Genomic DNA, 22,076 nt, shown 5'->3' on the forward strand with positions numbered 1-22,076 from the left:
CCAAGTGGAAGCAAATTGGAGAGGAAGAAGTCAAAGTATCATTAGTCACAGATGATATGATAGTACACATAAATGACCTCAACCAAGGAACTCCTACAGCTGATAAACATCTTTAGTCAAGCAGCTGAATACAAGATTAACACAAAAAAAATAGTAGCCCTCCTATATACAAACAATAAATAGCCTGAGCATTGAGGCACAGATGAAAGAGGGGAATTAACCTCTCCAGTACCTTACAAACTTAGAGATGACTTGCCAAAGGTTGTGACTTTACCTGCTATGATTTATCTTGTTACTGTTTGTGAAAAACCAGCAAATGCTAATTATCCCAAAGGATATGCAGATTGTAAATGGGAGCCTGTACATATGAGATATTTAAAAGACATTAAGGAAGCAATAGCTACATATGGTATTCATTCAACGTATGTGAGGCAGATGTTAAATATGTGGTCCTCAAGGAATAGAATAATTCCGAATGACTGGAATCAATTAATCTCAGCAGTATTAACATATAGTCATCAGTTACAATGGAAAAGCTGGTGGAGAGCAGAAGCTAAGGCCCTTGAACAGCAAGGTAAGATTAAAGATTTTGAGATTTCTCAAGATCAGATTCTTGGTGAGGACTGTTTTGCTGATGTAAATAAATAAGCTATCTTTGCTGAGCATACCTTGTCCATATACCATATGACAGCCTTGAATGCTTGAGATAAAATTCCATAACCAGGAAAAATAACTGAGCCATATACTAAGGTCATACAAGGCTCAAAAGAACCCTTTACTGACTTTTTGCAAAGACTGACTAGAGCTGTAAACAAAAACAGTATCAGATCAAGAAATTAGACAAGTACAAATTCAGTCTTTGGCTTTTGAAAATGCTAATTTAGAATGCATAAAGATGATTGCACCTTTAAAGGTTAGATTAGCAGCCATAAAAGAATGGATCCAACACACAATCAATGTTGAGTCTCTTAACTATAGTGATAAGGCTTGGATAAGAGAGGTGATTTCCAAAGGCATAAAGAGACACCAAAGTGTCAAATGTTTTAATTGTGATAAACTAGGCCATATAAGAAGAAATTGTATACAGGGTGCTTCTAGAAACAATGTTTCTTCTAGGAATGACCCAAATAGAAGGCCCCAACCTCTGGATTATGCAGAAGATGTTGCAAAGGCCTATACTGGACCAACAATTGCAGATCAACAAGAGACAAGGCAACCCTTTACCTCCGGAAATCAACATGATCCAGTCATTCCCAGTCACTGTGGAGGAAACTCCTCCCCAGAACAATTAGAAGATCCAGTGCCCAATGTAAAAAACAATACTGTTCTGGATGATAGAACAGCTTTGAAAGATGAATCAAAAATTCCAGGAAAAACCATAATAAAATGAATATTTTGGCAAACTTCCATAAATGAACAAAGACCAAAGCTAAGGCTCTGAATAAATAACATTATATTTGAATTCTTGCTGGACATAGGACTAGATATGACTATAATTACAACAAAACCATGGCATCCAAATTGGCCTCTTCAGGGGTAGATGTTCAGTTCCTAGGGATTGGAACCCTATCTCAGGTAAAACAAAGCCCACAAGATGTGTTGGATGCATAGGGCCAGAAGGACAGAGGGGAAGGCTGAGGCCATAAATAGCTAATGTAGCAGTCGTGATCTGTTGCAGCAATGGAATACCCAGATTAACATTCTTCCAATCTCAGAAATGGACCATAATCCAATTCATGTTTCTTGAAAGAATAGCATAAGAGACTATAGAAAAGTCACCTACTATTCAGGCTGTACACAAACAGGTCTCAGCTGCTGTTGAACTCTCAGAGGTACTAAAGACCCTACCCTTAAAATAGTTAAGTAACAAACCCATCTGGGTTGGGCAGTGGCCTATGACATCAGAGAAATTACAGGCTTAGAATAACTGGGTCAGGAGCAGCTAAATGCTCAACATATTGAAGAATCAACCAACCCTTGAAATTATCCTGTATTTGTTATTAAAAAGAAATCTGGAAAATGGAGAATGCTGACATATCTGAGAGTTATAAATAAAGTGATTCAGCCAATGGACTCTCTACAATGACTTTGCCTTCTCTTTTATCTAAAGAATGACCTATTATAGTTATTGACTTAAAAGACTGTTTCTTCACTATACCTCTACAAGAAAAGGACAGGAAAAAATTTGTCTTCATGGTGCCTACTTATAATTCTCAGCCAGTTAAGAGATATCAATGGAAAGTTCTCCCACAGGAAATGTTAAATAGCCCCACTCTTTGCCAATATTTTGTGCAAAAACTGTTGGAAATAATTCATGTTTCTACAATCTATAATTTACCATTATATGGATGATATCTTATTAGCTATTCAAATGTAGATATTTTGGAAAAATGTTTGAAGAAGTAGAGAAAGTTTTGCCTTGCTGGGGATTACAAATTGCTCCTGCAAAAATACAAAGATAAGGTTCTATTAATTACTTAGGATATAAAATAGGTATACAAAAAATTCGACCCAAAAAGGTACAAATCAGAAGAGATCAATTGAGGACTCCTAATGACTTTCAAAAATTGCTAGGAGTCATTTCAATTTTATGACCACTATTGGATAAAAAATCATGAATTGAGTAATTTGTTCAAAATCTTGGATGGTAACAAGAACTTAAATAGTTCAAGAGAATTATCAACTGAAGCTGAGAGAGAATTGGCTCTTATGGAAAAGGAAATTACAGGAGGCACATGTGGATCTTGTGGACCCAGAGCTTAACTGCATTCTGGTCATATTACCCTCTATGCATTCCCATACGGGGATTTTAACTCAGAGAAAAGATATTGTGTTGGAATATTTTTAACACATAAACAGAGTAAGAAATTAAAGATATATGTGGAAAAGATTTCTGATTTGATTTTCAAAGGAAAATTAAGACTTCATCAATTGACATGAAAAGGCCCAGTAGAAATTGTAGTACCTTTAACAAATGAGGAAATTTCTTCTTTATGGGCAGAAAATGAATATTGGCAAGGAGCTTTCAGTATTTTTTTAGGAAAGATTAACAACAGTTATACCAAAAGCAAGAGAATCAAATTCATAAAAAAATTTTAAAAAAAAATCTGTTGAGTCCTTCCTCACATTGTATGGAGAATATTAATCTCTGGAGTCCCTATGTTCTATTCTGATGCAAATAATTCAAGAAACTTAAGTAAAGTGGTTCAAAGCCCTTATGATTCTATACAAAAGTTAGAATTGTATGCCATCCTTATGGTACTAATGGACTTTACAGAACCTCTCAATATAGTTACTGACTCTCAATATGCAGAAAGAGTTGTTTTACATATTGAAACTGCTGAATTTATTCCTGACAAAACCTAATTAACTTCACTATTTATACAACTTCAATATTTATAAAATTACAGAAAATAATCAGAAATAGGGATCATCCTATATATATAACACACATCACATCCCATATGGGTCTGCCAGGTCCTCTTGCACAAGGTAATGATCAAATTGACCAATTATTAATAGGAAGTGTGCTGGAGGCCTCAGAATTTCATTAAAAAAAAAAACATATAAATGGCAATCACTCGGCAACAAGCCAAGGAAATTATAAAAAAAAAAAAAATGTCCTACTTGTTCCTTCTATAACCAAACTCCATCACTGGCAGGAAGTAGTCCTAAAGGTATACATAGAAATGAAAATTGGAAAATGGATGTATTTCATTTTGCAGAATTTGGAAAATTAAAACATGTACACCATACAATAGATATATTTTCAGGATTTCAATGGGCAAGAGTTTTGAGTTCTGAAAAGGCTGATTCTGTAATTACACACCTATTAGAAGTCATGGCCATAATAGGTATACCTATACAAATTAAGATTGACAATGCTCCAGCATATGTCTCCAGTAAAATGAAACAGTTTTTTTTGTACATTATAATATAAAGCATATTACAGATATACCACACAATCCTACAGGACAAGCAGTTGTAGAAAGATCTAATTGCACTTTAAAAGAAGTGCTTAATAAACAGAAAGGGGGAACCAAAATCCCCAAAGACAGATTGCATAATGCCTTATTAACTCTGAATTTTCTTAATGCTGATGAGAAAGGAACAACGGCTACGGAGAAACATTGGATAATAGAAAAATTTACTAAGTTAAATCAGCCTGTGTACTTTAAAGATGTGTTGACCTCAGAGTGGAAACCAGAATATGTGCTACATTGGGGAAGGGTTTTTGCTTTTGTTTTCACAGGAGAAGAAAAGCTTTGGATACCATCAAAATTAATAAAGAATCGATTCAAACAGGACAAACCTCTTATTAAGGAGAAGTGATAGCTCATCCACCAATGTGACAATTCTACAAGCTGTAAGGAAAACTCACCAAACAAGGGTCAGGGCAGGGTTCTGTTTTTGTCTTTATAGGAAAATAGAAATACCCATCTTCAAGAAGTCAAAAGACCTTGGATATCTAGATATCTAAAGCAGAAGGGAAGGCTATCCAGAAAAAAAAAAATTGCAAGCAAAGAAAACTCAGACGTATTGGTACCAATAGTCTCTGCAGTGTGAAATCTCACCACCTAAACATCTGTACCTCTTTACTTCTCAGAAAAGTTGTACGCTCAACTCAATTAAAAATCAAAGCTAGCTTTGGAGTTGGAGCGTGGCTCTCTCCTCTAAATCCAAGCATGTTGTTAAAAGAAAATATTAGGAGCTTCTGTCTCATATCAGAGGAGCCACCTGGTATGGGACAGAAAAAAAACAACAAAAATCTAGGGACTATTGTCATCAAAATTCTATTTCTCCCCATACTTATTCTTGACTCTTTGGAACCTTTCCTTTTTTTTTTTTTTTTTTTTTTTTTTTTTTTTTTTTTTTTTTTTGGTTTTTTGAGAAAGGGTTTCTCTGTGTAGCTTTGCGCCTTTCCTAGAACTCACTCTGTAGCCCAGGCTGGCCAAGAACGCACAGAGATCCGCCTGCCTCTGCCTCCCGAGTGCTGGGATTAAAGGTGTGTGCCACCACCGCCCAGCAGAACCTTTCTTTAGATATAGTGCTATCCTAAAATTTAAACTTTCTATTTTGGTATTAATAATGTTTAAGTTTTCCACAGTGAACAATAAATTTTCCTAACAATGATCTCTGAAGTCTCCAGAAGGAAGATGGGGCCCCACAACAATAATTTTATTTGGTTCATAGTGATGCCATTGAGCCAGTAAAATAACACACAAAGATTGGCTCTGGACTACAAACTGTTCAGGACAGTTCCAAGGTGGCTAACTAAGATAATCCATCATCTTATACCTCTAGCCAGGACTTCAGATAAGCTTTACCCGTTACTCTGAGACTGGCTACAAACATTACAGCTAGTCCTTATGAGAATTAACCATTGTTTTAGTTTTCTTACAGAATCCCACAGAAATACCATCACCCTCTAGGCAGCAGGAAACAATTTTAAGAAAACTACACCCCTCTCCCAAAAGGTTTTGTTTTCTCAGGGTTATGGATAATTGTCATCTGTCAGGGGTTGGTTATAAGTTGTAATAGGGTTGGGGGTGGAACAATAAAGTTTAGACTCAGGATTCTCTTTTGGATAAGAAAAAGGGAGAATAGATATGATAGGATAATACGGTAGATTATTGTATCTACTTGTAAACTAAATCAGTAACTATCAACTTTGGATAATTTGCACTGGTATAGATTCTTGTATATTGATATAAATACAAAATTATTTTTCTATTCCTATTTAAGATAATTTGTATATTGATACAAATACAAAACTATATATGTTATATTGTACATATGTTCCTACTTCTGTTTGAAATATTTTGTATATTGATACAAATGTAAAATTATATTTGTCACACTGTATGTATATTCTACCTCTGTATAGGATATTTTGTATATTGATACATATTAAGGATATTGTTGTCATATTGCACTATACATTTCTACCTCTGATTAAGATATTTTTGTATATTGTCACAACTTCAAGGTTGTTGTCCCTATACTATACATCTGTTTACAGATTGTTTATTTTCATAATGTGAAGCCTTAGTCTTTAAGTTATTTAGGTTGATAAGAATTACAGGTTAATAGTCACCTGTGCTTGTCATATTTATAGCTATGTTAGTTAGGTTTTCTACATATACAGAAATACATGTTGGATAGATAGATAATCTTCAAACACTTCATAGACCTAGAGAATATGGCATTTAAATGTTTTAATAACTGAGAATTCTGTTGACGCAAGACATGATTGCTCCTGGCAGCACTTATCTACTCTTGAGAGGATGTTGGGCATCAAAGACACTCCATATGGAGTTTGTCCTCTTCTTGACAAAAAATAACCAGTTGGGCAAAGAAGTCCTCTTGCATCGACTGCGGACACACACACACACACACACACACACACACACACACACATTTAACCTTGCCAAGGCATTTTATTCACTACAAATTCTCTTCTTGCTTTTAATGCCAAAATAAAAAAAAAACAATGTTGCCATTTATTCTACCCCCATTGGTTCTGTAAGTGCCTAAGTTTCCTACTGTAGGATGAATAAACTGTGGTCTAAAACTACTAAGAGACTTACTAAAACAGTACTCTCTCTCCCTTGGAATCTGTTTGTCCTTTTTCTAGAGTACGTGTGGGCTCCAGTCTAACACTTACCCTGAAGTTCTTGTTTTCCAGACAGAATCTGATAAAAGATATGGTAATTCCTCTCTCCAGGCTGCTGATAAACCACCCGGGATTTTTCTAGAAAATCTAGAAGGATCAAGAACGAATAAAGATTCATGCTTGAACAGTCTTACAAAACCTAGAAGAAAACAGCCAGATAGTGCAATGGCTACTTACAGATCTGGATATCTGCAGATGACAGTGTGCCTCTTGCACCAAAATGCATCCTGATGACTTTTCCCTAGGTAGAAACAGAACGCAGTGTCCCATCCAAACTTTCTGAACAATTGCAAAGGCTTCATTGATTACATCATCCTCAAAGTGACTATATACTCCAAAGATTGAAAAATAAAATGTAAGATGGTATTGAGATGAGAAGGATAAGATAATGTCTAGAGCAGCAGTTTTCAACCCGTGAGTTACAATCCTTTTGGGGTTGAATGACCCCCTCACGGGGGTCACATATCAAATATCCTGTATATTACATGTTAACATTACAATTCATAACAGTAGAAAAATTACAGTTACGAAGTAGCAGTGAAAATAATTTTATGTTTGAGGGGGTCACTATAACATGAGGAACTATATTAAAGGGTCACAGCATTAGGAAGGTTGAGAACCACTGGTCTAGAGGGAGCTGCACTGATTACCAAGACTACAGCAGTCCTGACTGTGTCCAGGCCCACATCTGCCAGTTTCTGCCTGTGTGTTTTCATGTGCACTGTAGAAACTGTGTGAACCTCAGTGCTCTTATTTGAAAAGGAAGAATGCAGAATCTTCTCAGCATGCTCATTCACTCATCCAGTATTCAGCGACTATCCACCATGATCTAAGGAACTCCTGAGGAATTAGACACCTAATAACAAGAATAAATACGGTTCTGACAATTGTGAAATGTTCTAGATGGTACATGGCTACTCAAGAGCTCTAACAAAGGGACATTTGAAGTATTTTGAAACCAAAAGAAAAGCCCCTTTTGCTGTAGTTTAGGAAGTAAGAGAAAAGGGAAAATAAGCCAAAACTGAGAGATGGACAAAAGGCTAGGGGTTCGTTTCATGTGTGCTCAGTAGACCAAGGGGCTTGTGTGGGGCTTATGTCTCAACATACACTGTGATTTTCCACTTTCTTCTTTCTTAATTGAAACCTAAAAGGAGAATCCAGCAAGGCATAAAAGCTGCTCAGTGCTGACAGTACCTATGTCAGAATGCCAGATACAGTGGCACCCAGTTTGTGGGATGAGAATGTAGGAGAAAAAAAAATGGGTTGGTGAGGTCCTCCTGTGCCAGGAAGCACCACAGCAAAACATTGTTCCAGCAGGGGAAGAAGAGTGGCCACAACAGGGGGACTGAGCCAGTATATTAGAAAGCAGAGCACAATGGCAGCTACACAGCCAATCATACACATGCTTATGTGTACACACACGCATGGCACACACACACACACACACACACACACACACACACACACACACATACATGCCTATATGCACACATGTATGTGGGAAACCAGTATAGATGCATGCATACCTAGTAATAATTCTTAAAACCTATCTCAATTTTTTAATTTTTATTGGATTTTTGGTGGGTTGTTTTTGTCCTTTTCCTTCCATTTATCAAAATACTTTACTTTTGTCTGCTTCTTCCTGTCTATCCCTCCATCTTTATCCGTCTTCTTCATCTCTGCTTCTTATTCTTTCTTTAATTTCCTCCTCTCCCCTCCCCTTCTCTTTCTTTCATTTTATTTCCTTTCTTATTCTCCTTCTTTCTGTGTCTCACTCTCTGTCTCTCTCTCCTGGGGACTCATCCTGGGACTTCACACATGCCAGGCAATTCACCATTTAGCTATGTCCCCAGACCTTATCCTTTCCTTTACATTTTTCTCTTTTCTATATTCCTCTTTCATATTTCATAAAACATGCACCAGTATTTTAACAAATCTTCAAAATAGCAATTGTTTAATGTACAAGTGTGTTCAAATCAATATAAACAGGAATGTCGCATCACTAGGCTTTGGTCAGAAACTAGGCAATTAGCCTGAGTCTATTATTTAGTTATGCTTAGATATTCAAACATGAAGCTTTCTTCAGTTTTCTTTAACTTTTACAGGGGCTCCCTGCCCCTCATTCTTGGAACAAAATGGACTTACAAAGCTTGATTTCTAAATCCAAATGTTTTCCTTCACCGTGAGATTTCTAGTTATCAAAAAACCACATTGAAGTACCTTGTTCAATATATATAAAAAAATCCCATTAAATATGCAGGAAAAGGAGTTCATAAACAAGAGCAGAGAGAATAATTAAGAGAATTAGGAAGTATCTACTAAATTGACTTCAGTATATAGGAAATTAAGGAGAAACATTTTCAAATCTCTAAAATATAAGAATACAGGAAGCGTTATGATACCTTGCTGGATGAGCTGCCCTACAGTGAAGGTAAAGAGATGTGTGTTAAGATAACTACATCCCTTATGAATGGACTCTGCCAAATAGAAAATACATAGACACAAGCAGTTTTAATTGTCTCAGCCATATCTGGTAAAACTCTTTCGAGAAATGTCACAACATGATAGAATTTGATCAAAAACCTTGTTCTAGAATTCTCTTACCAATGTGCTCAGACACGAATTTTATAATAGCCTAAAAATGATAGGTTCTGAGATGTTATCGCACTACTTACGAAACGAGAAGAGTTGTCGTTTCTCAGAGTTTTGGCATTTCCAAATGCTTCTAAGACAGGATTCGTTTGTACAATTTGATCTTCTGAAATCCCCTAAAAGCACGGAAGAGAGGCATAGCTGAATCAAGTTTAACAGGATTTTACACTGAAGCAAACTCTCCAAAAGCAGCTTCATTGCTGCCACAATAACTAGTGGCCTATAGTTTTCAAATGTGATAAAACACTATTTGGAAACTGAGATTCCAAAGAAAATGGAAGGATAAAATATGGCAATTTCATATATTTTCTCCTAAGAAAATATTTAGGCTGTCATTAGTTTGTAATGTTTTTGTTTGAGTCCGAGTGAATAAAGAAAATGTTTATTAACAAACAGAAAAAAACTAGAAATTTGTCTTAGGATAATAAATTAATTTCTTGTCATTATTATTTTATATTTTCCTTACACTATTTCTAGGTAATCTAGAGGGTTGTTACACCAAGCAATGGCTAGTAATAGTATTGATCTTGAATTTGAATTTTGCCTATTCAAGTATATGGGCTGTTTACACAGAATAATCCTGAAAGATCAGCTGCTTCCACATCAATTCAGAGCTGCATTGTTTTTATAAATTCATCCTCAAAGACCTGTTTCATAGGTTTAATTATATAGTATATGGTGTTCAAGAATATACAATGTATGCATATTGTTTTGACCTCAATAATATGTATCTATTGTCTTCCAAAGAATTATAAAAGGCTATATAAGCAAGGATTCCATAGACCTGTTGTACATGTTAAGTTGTGTTGTCATGTTACATTATTTAACATCATAAGACTCAATTAAGATAAAAACCAATTAGTCCACACCAAACAACAACAAAACTAAAATGCACACTGAAACAACTGTATGTAGGAAAAAACAGAGTTCAAGGATGCTTGCAGGTATCAACCAACTTCAGGGATGAGGTGATGGGAATGCAAACGTCTTATAGTTTAAAATCTGAGCAAAGTGAGTCTATATTTTGATATAATTCCTACTTGTTACAGCAGAAGTAGCTGGTGATACCCAGCATTGAATTGAAAATACCAAGTGACAATATCAGACACAGACTGATGAGAGGTGTTAACAGTTTCTGTGTGGTTACAAATGGTTCTGAGAATACCACTTAACACTACCTAATTTTACTTTGCATGGAAGAATGACTTCCAAGTTACCATGAATCCTCACTTTACAGCTAAAGCTGAATTAAAAGCTATCAAGTGTGATGGCTGATTTTAACTATTCACCTAATGCAACCTAGAAGTACCTGGAAAGGGAGTTTAAATGAGTGATTGTCTAGATTAGTTTGATTTTCCTAAGCTGCGTTATTGAGATGGGAAGACCCACCTTGCATGTAAGTAGCACCATTTCATGGACTAGATCATGAACTACACGGAAAGGTGGGAGTGAGCAGAGCATTAGCATACATACATTAATTCACTGTTTTCTTGACAATGTATGTCATGTGACTAGCAAATTCAAGTGCCTGCCACCTTGATTTCTTTGAAATAACTATAATTATTTGAAATAACCTAGAATTATGAGCCAAATAAACCCTTTCTCCCTTAAGTTACTTTAGTAAAGGTCTTTTATTACAAAAACAAGAAATGAAATCAAGAGACCATGGTTTAAAAAAAAATAAAGAAGGTAACATTTATAGAAAATGTTGCATGGTTAAAGTTAAGGGTTTTTCTGTTGGGCATGGGATCTGATAAAGGAGTTCAGAGCAAAGGAAGCCATTTTGTGTGTGTGTGTGTGTATGTGTGTGTGTGTGTGTGTGTGTGTGTGTGTGTGTGTGTGTGTGTGTGTGTGTAGGTATCTGACATAACATTGTAGCTAAAGAGATTTAGAAATATCAGAAGAGAACATTGAAGGTTGTGGTGACTCGGTGCAAGAAGGTTTGTATCCTGAAGGTATGTTGATCAGAAGGGCCAACCAAACGTTCTTGGAAGGATATCTAAAAGTATGTAATGCACGCTTTTGGTTTGATTTAGAATGCTCTGATGATCCTCTCAGGCAGTAAAGAAAAGATGAAAAACAAGACGTTTCAATATTTTGTGGTGGTGTAAAGGTAAAATGTCCCTGTAGGCTCACATGTTTAAAAACTTGATCCCAAGCTGGTGGTACTCTTGTAGATCCTTCTGGAGGTAGAGCTTTCCTGATCAACTTGAACCACTGGTGACCTTAATGTTTGATAGTCTTAGCTTGGCTCCATTTCCTGTTGGTTTCCTGGTTTCTGAGTATGGCTACAATGACACAATGTGACTATCCAGCCTCCTGCTCCTGCCTCTGTTGCTTCTGCATCGTGCTGGACTGTATATATCCTCAAATGGAATGCCAGGATAAGCCCTTCCTTTCTTAAATTTTAGTATCAGATATTTTGTCACCAAATGAGAAAAGTAAGTACTACAGCTTTGCTAATTATTCTATGGTTCTTTCCTCCTCCTCATTCCCCATAGCTTGTCAAAGAAAAGTCTCCATGTCTCAGTAGATGAGGCCACCTTCACCATTCATGATGTTATAGACACTCACCGGCTTTTTCTTGGTCTCACTTACAGCTGCCACAGTGGCGAAATACTGAATCGTCAGTTTGGTGTTCACTGTCTTTCCAGCACCAGATTCTCCTCTGTGATTTGAAGTGGAGAAAAATGGTTAACTGGTTCTGATGATCAATATCATGAAAGTTAGCTAATTCTGATCCTATCCAACCTCTATCTTAGAAAATGACCTGCCAATTTTTTCACTAGGAAGCTGTGCTTTGGTTTTCTCCTTTCCCTTTGATAATCAAATACATTTGCTCAAGCCTGCCTTTAGGTACATGAAATTCAGAAGCCAGTCCATGCTATTTGCAAAGAGCATAGATTTGAATTTGAACTAGCCACTTAGCTCTACAATTCTAAAACCTATGATCCCTTTTAAGATAACAGAAACCAAGAGAGGGTCAATTACACAACATGTCATCATCATTGCAAGAAAGACCACAGACTTGAGCACATCATAACCCCTTGGGTCTCAGCCACCTGCTGTAGCTAGAGTTTTTCTGCCTGGCCCACAGTCAGGACAAATCTCTCTCACCTGCCAGTCCCACAGCCACTCAGACCTGACCAAGTAAACACAGAGACTTATATTGGTTACAAACTGTATGGCCGTGGCAGGCTTCTTGTTAACTGTTCTTACAGCTTAAATTAATCTATTTCCATTAATCTATACCTTGCCACATGGCTCGTGGCTTACCGGTATCTTCCCATGCTGTTTGTCATCATGGCGGCTGGCAGTGTCTCTCTCACCCAGCTTTCTGTTCTCTCAATTCTCCTCTGTTATTCCCGCCTATACTTCCTGCCTGGCCACTGGCCAATCAGTGATTTATTTATTGACCAATCAGCAACACATTTGACATACAGACCATCCCACAGCACTCACCTGCTCACACTAGCATGCCCACCCAGTGCTCTTTCCATCAAAATGAATCTTCAATAAGGCATTCTGAGATCCTGTTTGCCCTCTTTTGGTATCCTCCAAAGGCACGCTATGTATTACTATATGTACTCTGCCATGGCTACTCAAAGAAGCAAGTTATCTGTTTCATGGGCATACTCTATGGATGTTAATAGAGCTTCTCTGGTTAATTAGCCAGCATAGAGAACTTTGAAGTTGATCATTTGCTAGACTGGAAGCCCCTTCCCTGAGAAGGAACTAAACCTGCTTACATAATATAGTTTTAAGGAAGGAGTCTCTTTAAATGATGGAGGCAGATTTCCTTAAACTGTATTTACAGAACTCACTGAAATGTTATGACTACTTGCAGAGTATCTTTTCCTACCTGAAATGCATTTTATATCTGAAGATTAAACAAGTCAAAGGTAACAAATTTAAGTTCTACTCTCAATGAAATATAGGTGTCTATTTCCCACTGAAACTTCACGGCAGGAAAAAATAAAATGAGACAAACACTTACGTGAAGAGTATGGACTGATTCTCTCCACCTACAAGAAAAAAGAAAGAAAGAAGTGAGAAAGAAAGAAAGAAAGAAAGAAAGAAAGAAAGAAAGAAAGAAAGAAAAAAGTGCTAGGATATTCTTGTGATTGAAGCTTATGTACTGGAATGAACTTATTCACAATATTTGTACCTATAGTTTTTCTTGGTCTCACTTACAGCTGCCACAGTGGTGAAATACTGAATCATCAGTTTGGTGTTCACTGTCTTTCCAGCACCAGAAACAAGGAGAAAGATTTGTTTCATCTACACTTGCAAACCCCTCACTTAAAAGATACAGTATAAAACAGATATCTTTATCTTTACCAGTAACATGCACATGTAAATTCTAGGCCTATTTCCTTGCTTTAAATAGAAAGAATAACTAACTAATGGTTGACATTTTTAGTCTTTTGAGAATCATTGCATAATAATAGTTACAGACTAGCTCCTTTGTGTCATGCAGTATAGCATACACTTGAGTAATAAGAGCAGACACATACAGGGGGCATTATCTGGGCCAGCCTCCAGCCCCAGCACTACAAATGGATTCTTTCACTCTGAAGCACAAACTAATTGTCCCCGTAACCATAGGAGACCTGTACAGTGTTGCCTGTATTTTATCTGGAAGGAAACAGAGGCATCAAGAGATGAGACAGCTGTGAATCTATGCTCTCCACACAATGCCTAAGTGTCCTTTGGTGACTTGGAGAAAATGTGGATCAGAAATTTTCCTTTCTCATTTTGTAGGGCAGCTACTTACTGCGGAGCATCTCCTGAAGGGCACTATTGGCGACAGCAAAGATGTGAGGGGGAGCCTCGGATCGCCTCTTCCTGTGATAGGCAGCCATGACCTCTTTCTGATACACTGGAAGCCACTTGTAAGGGTTTATAGCCACGCAGAAGAGGCCTGAATACGTCTGAGGGGAGATCAGAGTGGATTAGAAAACAGACTAGCTGTGCTCATCAGTTTGTCAGGGCTTCCCCTGTCAGGTAAGGCTAGTTGAATATTTACTTATAAGAGAACATGGAAAATGAGAGATGAATTCCTGTGGAGAAGGGACTTCTAAGAGAAGCAGACATATCTGGGTTAGGCCAGCGTTAAGACCTGGGATTACCTCTCAGTCTCTGGGAGATACACTAACTGCTAAAATATCTGACACATGTCTTTTTAAAAAACGATTTTTTTTAATTTTTATGTGTATGAACATTCGCCTGCATGCATGCATGCATGCATGCATGTGCACGCATATGAGCATGGTGCCAGCAGAGGCCTGAAGAGGACACTGGATCCCTGGAAGCTGGAGTTATAGACTGCTGTGAACCTCCATGGTGTTACTGGGACCCAAACCTGGTTCCTCTGCAAAATCTTCAAGTGTTCGAAAGTGCTGAGCCATTTCTGGAGCCTCCACATGTAACTCTTGCAAAGAGATTGAGGTGAAACCACCACAAGGAACACCAGTAGCACTAAGAAGCCAGCAAAGAGGTGGAAGCTTTTTCTTCTAGAGCCTCTACAAGAAGTAAGACCCCGCTGGTTTTACTTCATTGAAGACTACTCTTCTTCAGTACTGTATGTGAATGAGGGTTCTTTTAAACTACCCATTCAGTGGCAATTTTGTTGAGAGACAAATCTTTAGAGAAACTAAAACAGTTACCTAGTAAGTCAAAAGTTGAAGACTAGGGTGATTGCATGTCACAGTCTTGATGATAATGGATCCCTACTGCCACTATCTGAGCCTAATCTCAGTACTGCTTCTAAAGCATAGGTTTAGAAGAAAGAGGAACTAACCATCAGGAGCTTAATGAATGTGGAAAAATCAGTTGGTTTCTCAAATGCTAGTTTGGTGACAGGCACTGAATTATCTGTTCTATTTGTTTTTTAAAATTTAATCCTCTAACTTATGTAGAGAGTCAGACATTACTATCCCACTTTATAGAAAGGTAACATCAGGGAGTTCAACAAGACAGGGGACGTGTGGGGAAAGGAGAAAGCCATCTTCACCTGGGACTGCACAGACTGCTTTCTCAGCAACATGGACTAGGTGTCATAAAAGCAGATAGCCCCATCTTCTCCTATGGGCTTACTATGTTGTCCTCCAATAGAAGTGTCTTTCACAGTGCCAGGAATAGCCTTAAGCTACTCTTGGACCTCTATGCATAAAGCAGTTGGTATACACACAGGGAATATAAATTCTAGTCCATTTTTAGCAAATTTCTATCTAAATCTGGACTTAGCAGTGTTTCTAGCCCATAAGTGAAATATTTATTGTTTGTTTGTTTATTTGTTTGTTTGTTTGTTTGTTGAGAAAGGGTCTCTCTACATAGCACTAGCTGTCTGGGAATTCACTATGTAGACCAGGGTGGCCTCAAATTCACAGAGATCCACCTACCTTTACCTCCCGAGTACTAGGATTAAAGACGTGCACCACCAATGTCTTTTTCATTAACTGACTCATTACTTAAGTGTTCATTGAGCATTTGATAGGAAAATCAAGCATTTCTCCAAAGAGCACACAGTCTAGTTCTAAAATGATACATAAACTATCTGACAGTCATGGCAACAGTTATGACCATAAACACACAGACATGAGAGCCTCAACTCTTCTTTCCTGAAAATGCTGATACAGGTTGCCATGGAAATGCCCAATGACTGCTTATCTTTCTCTACACAGACAGGAATGTGTGCATGGGACTATATGTTTATCCATTTCTAATGCCAGCCTACTTGTGTTTGTGCATGTAAGCGTTGCATACACATTAGTACAAGCATTCCTGGATTTATCTTTACACAAAACTGGGTTGGAAGTGCAACATCTCAAACACATTTTCCTCCAGAAACATTTTTAATGGCATAGATAACCTTAACTAATAAGTAATTGAGCTGGCATTTGGATTCTTCCTATTAGAGTTCTAAGCTTCATACTTAGGTGTAGTATGGCATTCTGCGGGAAATGACATGCATGCTGACAAGATAAAATTAAAGAAATGTTGAGATAGTTACTTCCCAGTGGATGTTCATATGAGGATATGTGAACTAAATGTAAAATATCACCAGAAGAGGTTGGGGTATAGCCAAAATGAGTTTCAAATGAGATTTTCCTGGTAAGGTCTATATACACACATAGATCATCCAATGGTCATAACGTCTCCTCAGGGTGTAAAGCACAGATGCCTCATTGAGGTGAAGCAGCATTGACAGATCTTCAACCATTTCAAGCTCTGCAGGGTTCATCTGTTGGATATTGTCCTCCTTAATTCTCAGACTCTGCCAAGAACAGGAAAATAAAAGATATATTTTAGCCCAGTCTGGTGGCACATGTCTTTAATGCCAGAACTGGGAAGGCAAAGGCAGGAGGGTTCTCTGTGAGTTCAAGGCCAGCCTTGTCTACATAGTGAGTTCTAGGACAGTCGGTACCACATAGAGAGCTCTTGTCACACACACAGATATCTATTTCTCTATTTCCCCTATGCATATCATCATACTCTTTTGTCTATAGACTTAGTGGATGGACTAGACAGTAACACAGACAATCCCAGAAGGAATAAGGCCTTCTTTACCTCTCCATCTCTAGTTTCTACAAGTACTTTTCCATCACCGTCACTCTCTTTAACCTCAGCCTCGATATAAACATTCTTCCCATCGTGAACCCAGCATTTCTTCTTCCCTAGAGAGGAAATAGAGGTTATAACTACAGTATTTAAGGGAATCTCCACTGGACATTTTCATTCTGATGCAGTTTTGTTTCTGCTAAGTCTTGGAGTCATCAATATAAGAAGTCAGGAAGTTCTATAAAAACATAAATGCTAACCATGACTGCTTGCCCATGCATATTTGTAAAGGAATAAGAAAATTCTCAGCAAGCAGAGGTCTGCCAATATCATTATATTATAAGAAAACTCTACCTAACTCACCTACACCATCCTATACTGCACAACACTGGACCCTTGGATAGGCTCCTGATCATCTCACTCTTTCCCAGGTCCCCTCAAATAAACTCACTCAAAAATTATCTGGTTACATCTGTGTAAATCTGTGTGTTAATGGACTTCTCCCTTAGGATTTCTACACATGATATTTTAATCTTTGAATGAAAGTCCAATAAGAGAAAGACATGCTAAATTGAAGAAGAGATAGAAGAAGGATAATATCCATTATTTTGTTATATAATAAAATTGACTCATGTTTATTATCATATATTAATTTTCCTTCTTCTGTCCCCTCACTCAGTGCCTTATCCCTAAGTGAAGAAGTCTTCTACAAAAGTAATTAACCCATAAAAATACTTTCAGGTAAAATAAGTTAGAAGTCCTGTGAATACATGAGAACGCCTCTCTAGGTTCATTTAAATATTTAACTAATTCTCTTCCACCTAAGGTAGGTAACCATTTAAGATGAATAAGAAATATACTCTTCGGCCGGGCGGTGGTGGCGCACGCCTTTAATCCCAGCACTCGGGAGGCAGAGCCAGGCGGATCTCTGTGAGTTCAAGGCCAGCCTGGGCTACCAAGTGAGTCCCAGGAAAGGCACAAAGCTACACAGAGAAACCCTGTCTCAAAAAACCAAAAAAAAAAAAAGAAATATACTCTTCAAAGAAAATGAGTTTTAGCATGCTACAAGAGTTCTCACCCAAAAAGAAAAAGGGTGAGGGGAGAGCATTGATGAGAACCCCCTTCAACTCTGACTAAGGGGAATGACAACCAGGTTACCACCAACATCTCTAGTATATGAGTTACAAAAGTTTCAGATATGTCATTTCTTCAGATATGTGGCCTTCACCAGATGCTTCCCCTAAAGGTGAGCTGCAGGTCATGGGGATGAATGTGTACAAAAAGAGGCAATTAATTGGGTATCATTCTCTTCTACCACCATCCTTGTCTCTGCATAGAACTTTGTTGCTCACTATTTTCTTGCCATAACAATCTACAATGCACTGCTTTCTCCCTTTCCCTAATTACAAGCAACTTTCCCTGAAAATTGCTTTGTAAGCAGATGTGATAATCCTTTGTAACTCAGTTTTCATTGCCTTTCTACTTGTTTATGCTTTTTAATGCTGGTTTTGTGTTGTACTTATTATTTTTGGTCCCTTTTATGCAAACAACGATGTTTTTATGTTAGTGTATGAAAATACATTTGATTCTGAAAAGTATCTGTTTAGCACATAAAGGCTATGCATTTCAAAATATATTATCACTTGAAAGAAATTTGATGATTTTTCCCTCCCTCTCTGCTTTCTCCCTTACTCCTCCTCTCTCTATCTCTATCTCTCTATCTCTATCTATCTCTCTATCATCTATCTCTCTATTTCTATCTATTTATCTATCTCTGAAGAAGGATAAGACTTGCCCACAGTGCCAATAGTGGCATAGCTAATTATTAGCAGTAATTAGAATAATGACTCTAGAAATCAAATTACCCTCCTCCTAAATTAGTTTTCCTCCATTATCTCATGCTTCCTTTAGCAAGTGCTTAGCTACTTTTCTCTCTCTGGAGCTTCTCTCAAGGAGGGCTCACCTCCTACCCCACGATGAGCTCTTTGTTTCAACAACCCCAGAAACAGCAGGAGTGAAGAATTTTCAGAAGCCCTTCCCTGAGACCCAGTTCATGACAGCATCTTTTCTTTAAAAGATAAAGTAGATGAAATAAGTCAACCTTTAATTCCTTTTAGTCATAAATAATGCAGAGCTGTGAATGCAGATAGCACGGCGTTTGAATTGGGTCATCTAGAATTCAGCACTGTCCTGGTTAGTAAGCTGTCAAGCAATACTTTCAAATGTTGTCTATTTCCCCGATATTATTTCCTGTAAGCTAACCAACTCTAATTAAATATCTCATGATATGAAGAGGGTCAGCATTTTGAGATGTATAAAAAGATGTAAAACATTAAAACCTATCACAAACAAGCTTAAAAGTGACCAGTGTTGTTTCTCTGTACCATTTCTTATGAGGCTCTGTTCTGTGGTATGAGATAAAATTGGGGTTAAACTATATTCAAACTTGTAGTCTTATTAAATAGATACTTAATCTCTTGTAGTACATAATCATTTACTTGGTTTTGGAGTGATTTTCTTCTTATATTTACCTCTAAAACTACTGGTCTTCCTCCCTGGCACCCAGCAGTTCTAGGTTTCTTTTCTGGGTATCATTATACTACACTACACTTATTTTCAAACTGATAGCATTATTTGGTCCTAATAACAATGAAGGAAGGTAGGCAGGGCAAGTGTTTTTTTCTTCATCTAACTTTGGCAGGAGAGTGAAAGAAGGCTCAGTAAGATGAGGTGCTTTAGTCTAGTATAAAATAGATGATCAAGAACAGGGAACTGGAAGCCAAAACTGTTGGCTACACTCATAGTCAAACTGTTCTGAGTTCTATACACAAACTCTACTGTCACCTAGCCCAGCGAGATAGACAACTTTTGGTGATTTTTCATCTTTTTGCTGCCAGTGAATATCCATAAAGAAGGGTTGTATGTTAATAAAATTAATTAAGACTATGTTGATCACTCTATTTTAAGCAATCATTTATAGTGTTGACTCTATGAAATGAATGATCCAATTATCTCTACTATACTGGTCCAATTTTGATTTTTCTCTCTGGTACCACTATCACCATCTTGTCTTAGTTACCTCACTGCTTGTGATAGGCCTCTTCATGGCCACTCAGCTTTGGGGGATTGTTCTGTTATTGTATCTGATTTGAAGGATTATAATTAGTTACTTTGAAATACAATCACACTAATGAAATACAAGGATGGGAAACTGGGAGCTGATCCAGGACTGGTGGGTCTGTGACGGAAATACAATTTCCTTCATAATTGGCTTGAATTATAACTGGTCACATTGAAGTCTAACATTGACTAATTCTGGGTGCCAGAACAATGTTCAGTTTTTATTGTGCACTGTTAAGTAATTTTGGAATTAAGACATGTAGGTGACCTGATGTCAAACCACACTGTGAATCTGATTTCCAAATCTCCAACTAGCTGAAATGTAGAGAATGGTCATGCAGCCCAGATATATAAAAAAGAATGGGGGCAAAGGTTACATTTACTTGGAATTTTTAATGTAGAACTTGGCCCTTTTTTTTTCTTGAAGCTAAATCCTCATTAACCTTTGGCTTTGCCTGAAGCACAAAGAAATTGTGAATCTCAGTGTCAGTCTCCTAAATGATCTTTCTTTTAGTTTGGCTGAGAAACCCTGCTGACCTGTGCCAGAGGGTCAGGTTCCAACAGCAGGAATGTCTGAAGACAGCCAGAGACCAACTCTCACCTCCAGCCTCTCAGCCTCCATCATTTCCTTCCTTCTTTTTCACAGTGTGCAGAGCCAAGTCACAGTCCTACCCCTGCTAAAATATGTCTTCGCTGACAATTCAGAGGTTTCTAAGGAAGTCTTGACCTAAGGCAACTCCTAGAAGAGAATACTAGTCGGAGAGCTTTATAAATGGGATGTGGGACTGGGATTCCTCCCAGTCACCCTCTTTCTCTTGGGAATTTCTATTACTGGCTTGGACACTTGATGTCTTCAATTGTTCAAAGATTCATAGCATCTGCTTGCCCACCATTCAAATATGTTAAGTCTCCAGAACCAATGGGTCATTGCAATCAAGTAAATAGTTATGCCACGTATAGTGATAATATGAACTCAAGCCCGCAGTTTCCACCAAGTCTTACCATCAAAGGCTGGGGACTCTAACAGAGGATCATCCTTATTTCTTCTGAGAAAGGCTGCAGCATCTCCAAACTCAGACAGATCCATCATTCTTAAAGTATCCACGGGGGGCAGGAAGAAAATGTAAGGCTATCGATCATGTGAAAGGATTCGTTCTACAAAAAAGAAGTGGGGAGAAAAAGTAGAAATGAGGCACTTGTTCTAAAATGATAAACCATCCATAATAGACAGACCAAAGAATGCTTCTTCTCTATCTGTGCCATGACACAACTGTACTCAAGAAGATACAACTTCAACAAAGCCAAGTTCTCCATAAGCATTGACGGTTCAGTGCCTAAGATCAACAGTGCTTTCAGGAACCTGTGCGAACGTATCAATTCCTTTAAATATCAGAAGAAAATATGAATAAAATAGTGATGACATATAATAACAATCTTAGCCCAGCTTTTATTTGTCTTTATACTGACTAAATTTTAATAATTCTGTGGAGGAAATGTCTCTAAAATGACAAAAGTCCTTGAGGCTGGTAGAAGTCAAACCACAACCTTGAGCCACAGAGTTCTGACCTTGGCAAGTGGCATAAATGGGCAAAACTGACAAACGTCAAGTTGCAAACACGAGGACTCTTGATATGAATGGAGGGTAGAATCTAGTGCCTCTAGATGTACCAAATACCATACACAGAATGAGGTGACAAAGTAGAGAAAGTATTCAGATTCATTTTCAGTATGAGTATAAAACCATAAAAATGTGAGTGTCCTTTCGGAGACGACTATCTGGATCAGATAGTGTACAGAGGCAGCAAGCCAATGCCAAAGGCAGTAGAGAGAAAGCAAAGGCTGGAAGTGGGAAGCAGGTTGGGGTGATGGCATGAAGCAGGAATGAATGAAAATACTCACTGGATCAAGAAATTTTTGGCAAGACTGAATTACCAGGCATATGAGTCAGCCGAAAGTTAGCCTAAAGATGAATTCCTTCATCTTGAATTATGGTTATATTATAGAGAATTTTTATGAAGAAATCTCCACCCACTATCAAATGGGGTGCTGGTACAGTAAGGTCAGA

The 22,076-nt window shown here is 37.6% G+C and overlaps 1 protein-coding gene across 1 annotated transcript in view; it reads right to left on the reverse strand.

Annotated features, from left to right (window-relative positions):
• Nucleotides 1-21,101, reverse strand: part of Myh15 (myosin heavy chain 15) — a 125,401-nt gene extending 104,300 nt beyond the window's left edge. The window contains exons 1-9 of the mRNA XM_059277732.1: nt 21,014-21,101; nt 16,901-17,007; nt 16,464-16,607; nt 14,106-14,262; nt 13,326-13,353; nt 11,903-11,996; nt 9,352-9,444; nt 6,854-6,917; nt 6,668-6,763 (exon numbers count right to left, since the gene is read on the reverse strand). Coding sequence (XP_059133715.1) covers nt 6,668-6,763; nt 6,854-6,917; nt 9,352-9,444; nt 11,903-11,996; nt 13,326-13,353; nt 14,106-14,262; nt 16,464-16,607; nt 16,901-17,007; nt 21,014-21,101 — 871 coding nt within the window. The remainder of the gene's footprint in view (nt 1-6,667; nt 6,764-6,853; nt 6,918-9,351; nt 9,445-11,902; nt 11,997-13,325; nt 13,354-14,105; nt 14,263-16,463; nt 16,608-16,900; nt 17,008-21,013) is intronic.
• Nucleotides 21,102-22,076: the final 975 nt, after the last annotated feature.

Source organism: Peromyscus eremicus, chromosome 12 (genome assembly GCF_949786415.1).
Source record: "Peromyscus eremicus chromosome 12, PerEre_H2_v1, whole genome shotgun sequence".
NCBI lineage: Eukaryota > Metazoa > Chordata > Mammalia > Rodentia > Cricetidae > Peromyscus > Peromyscus eremicus.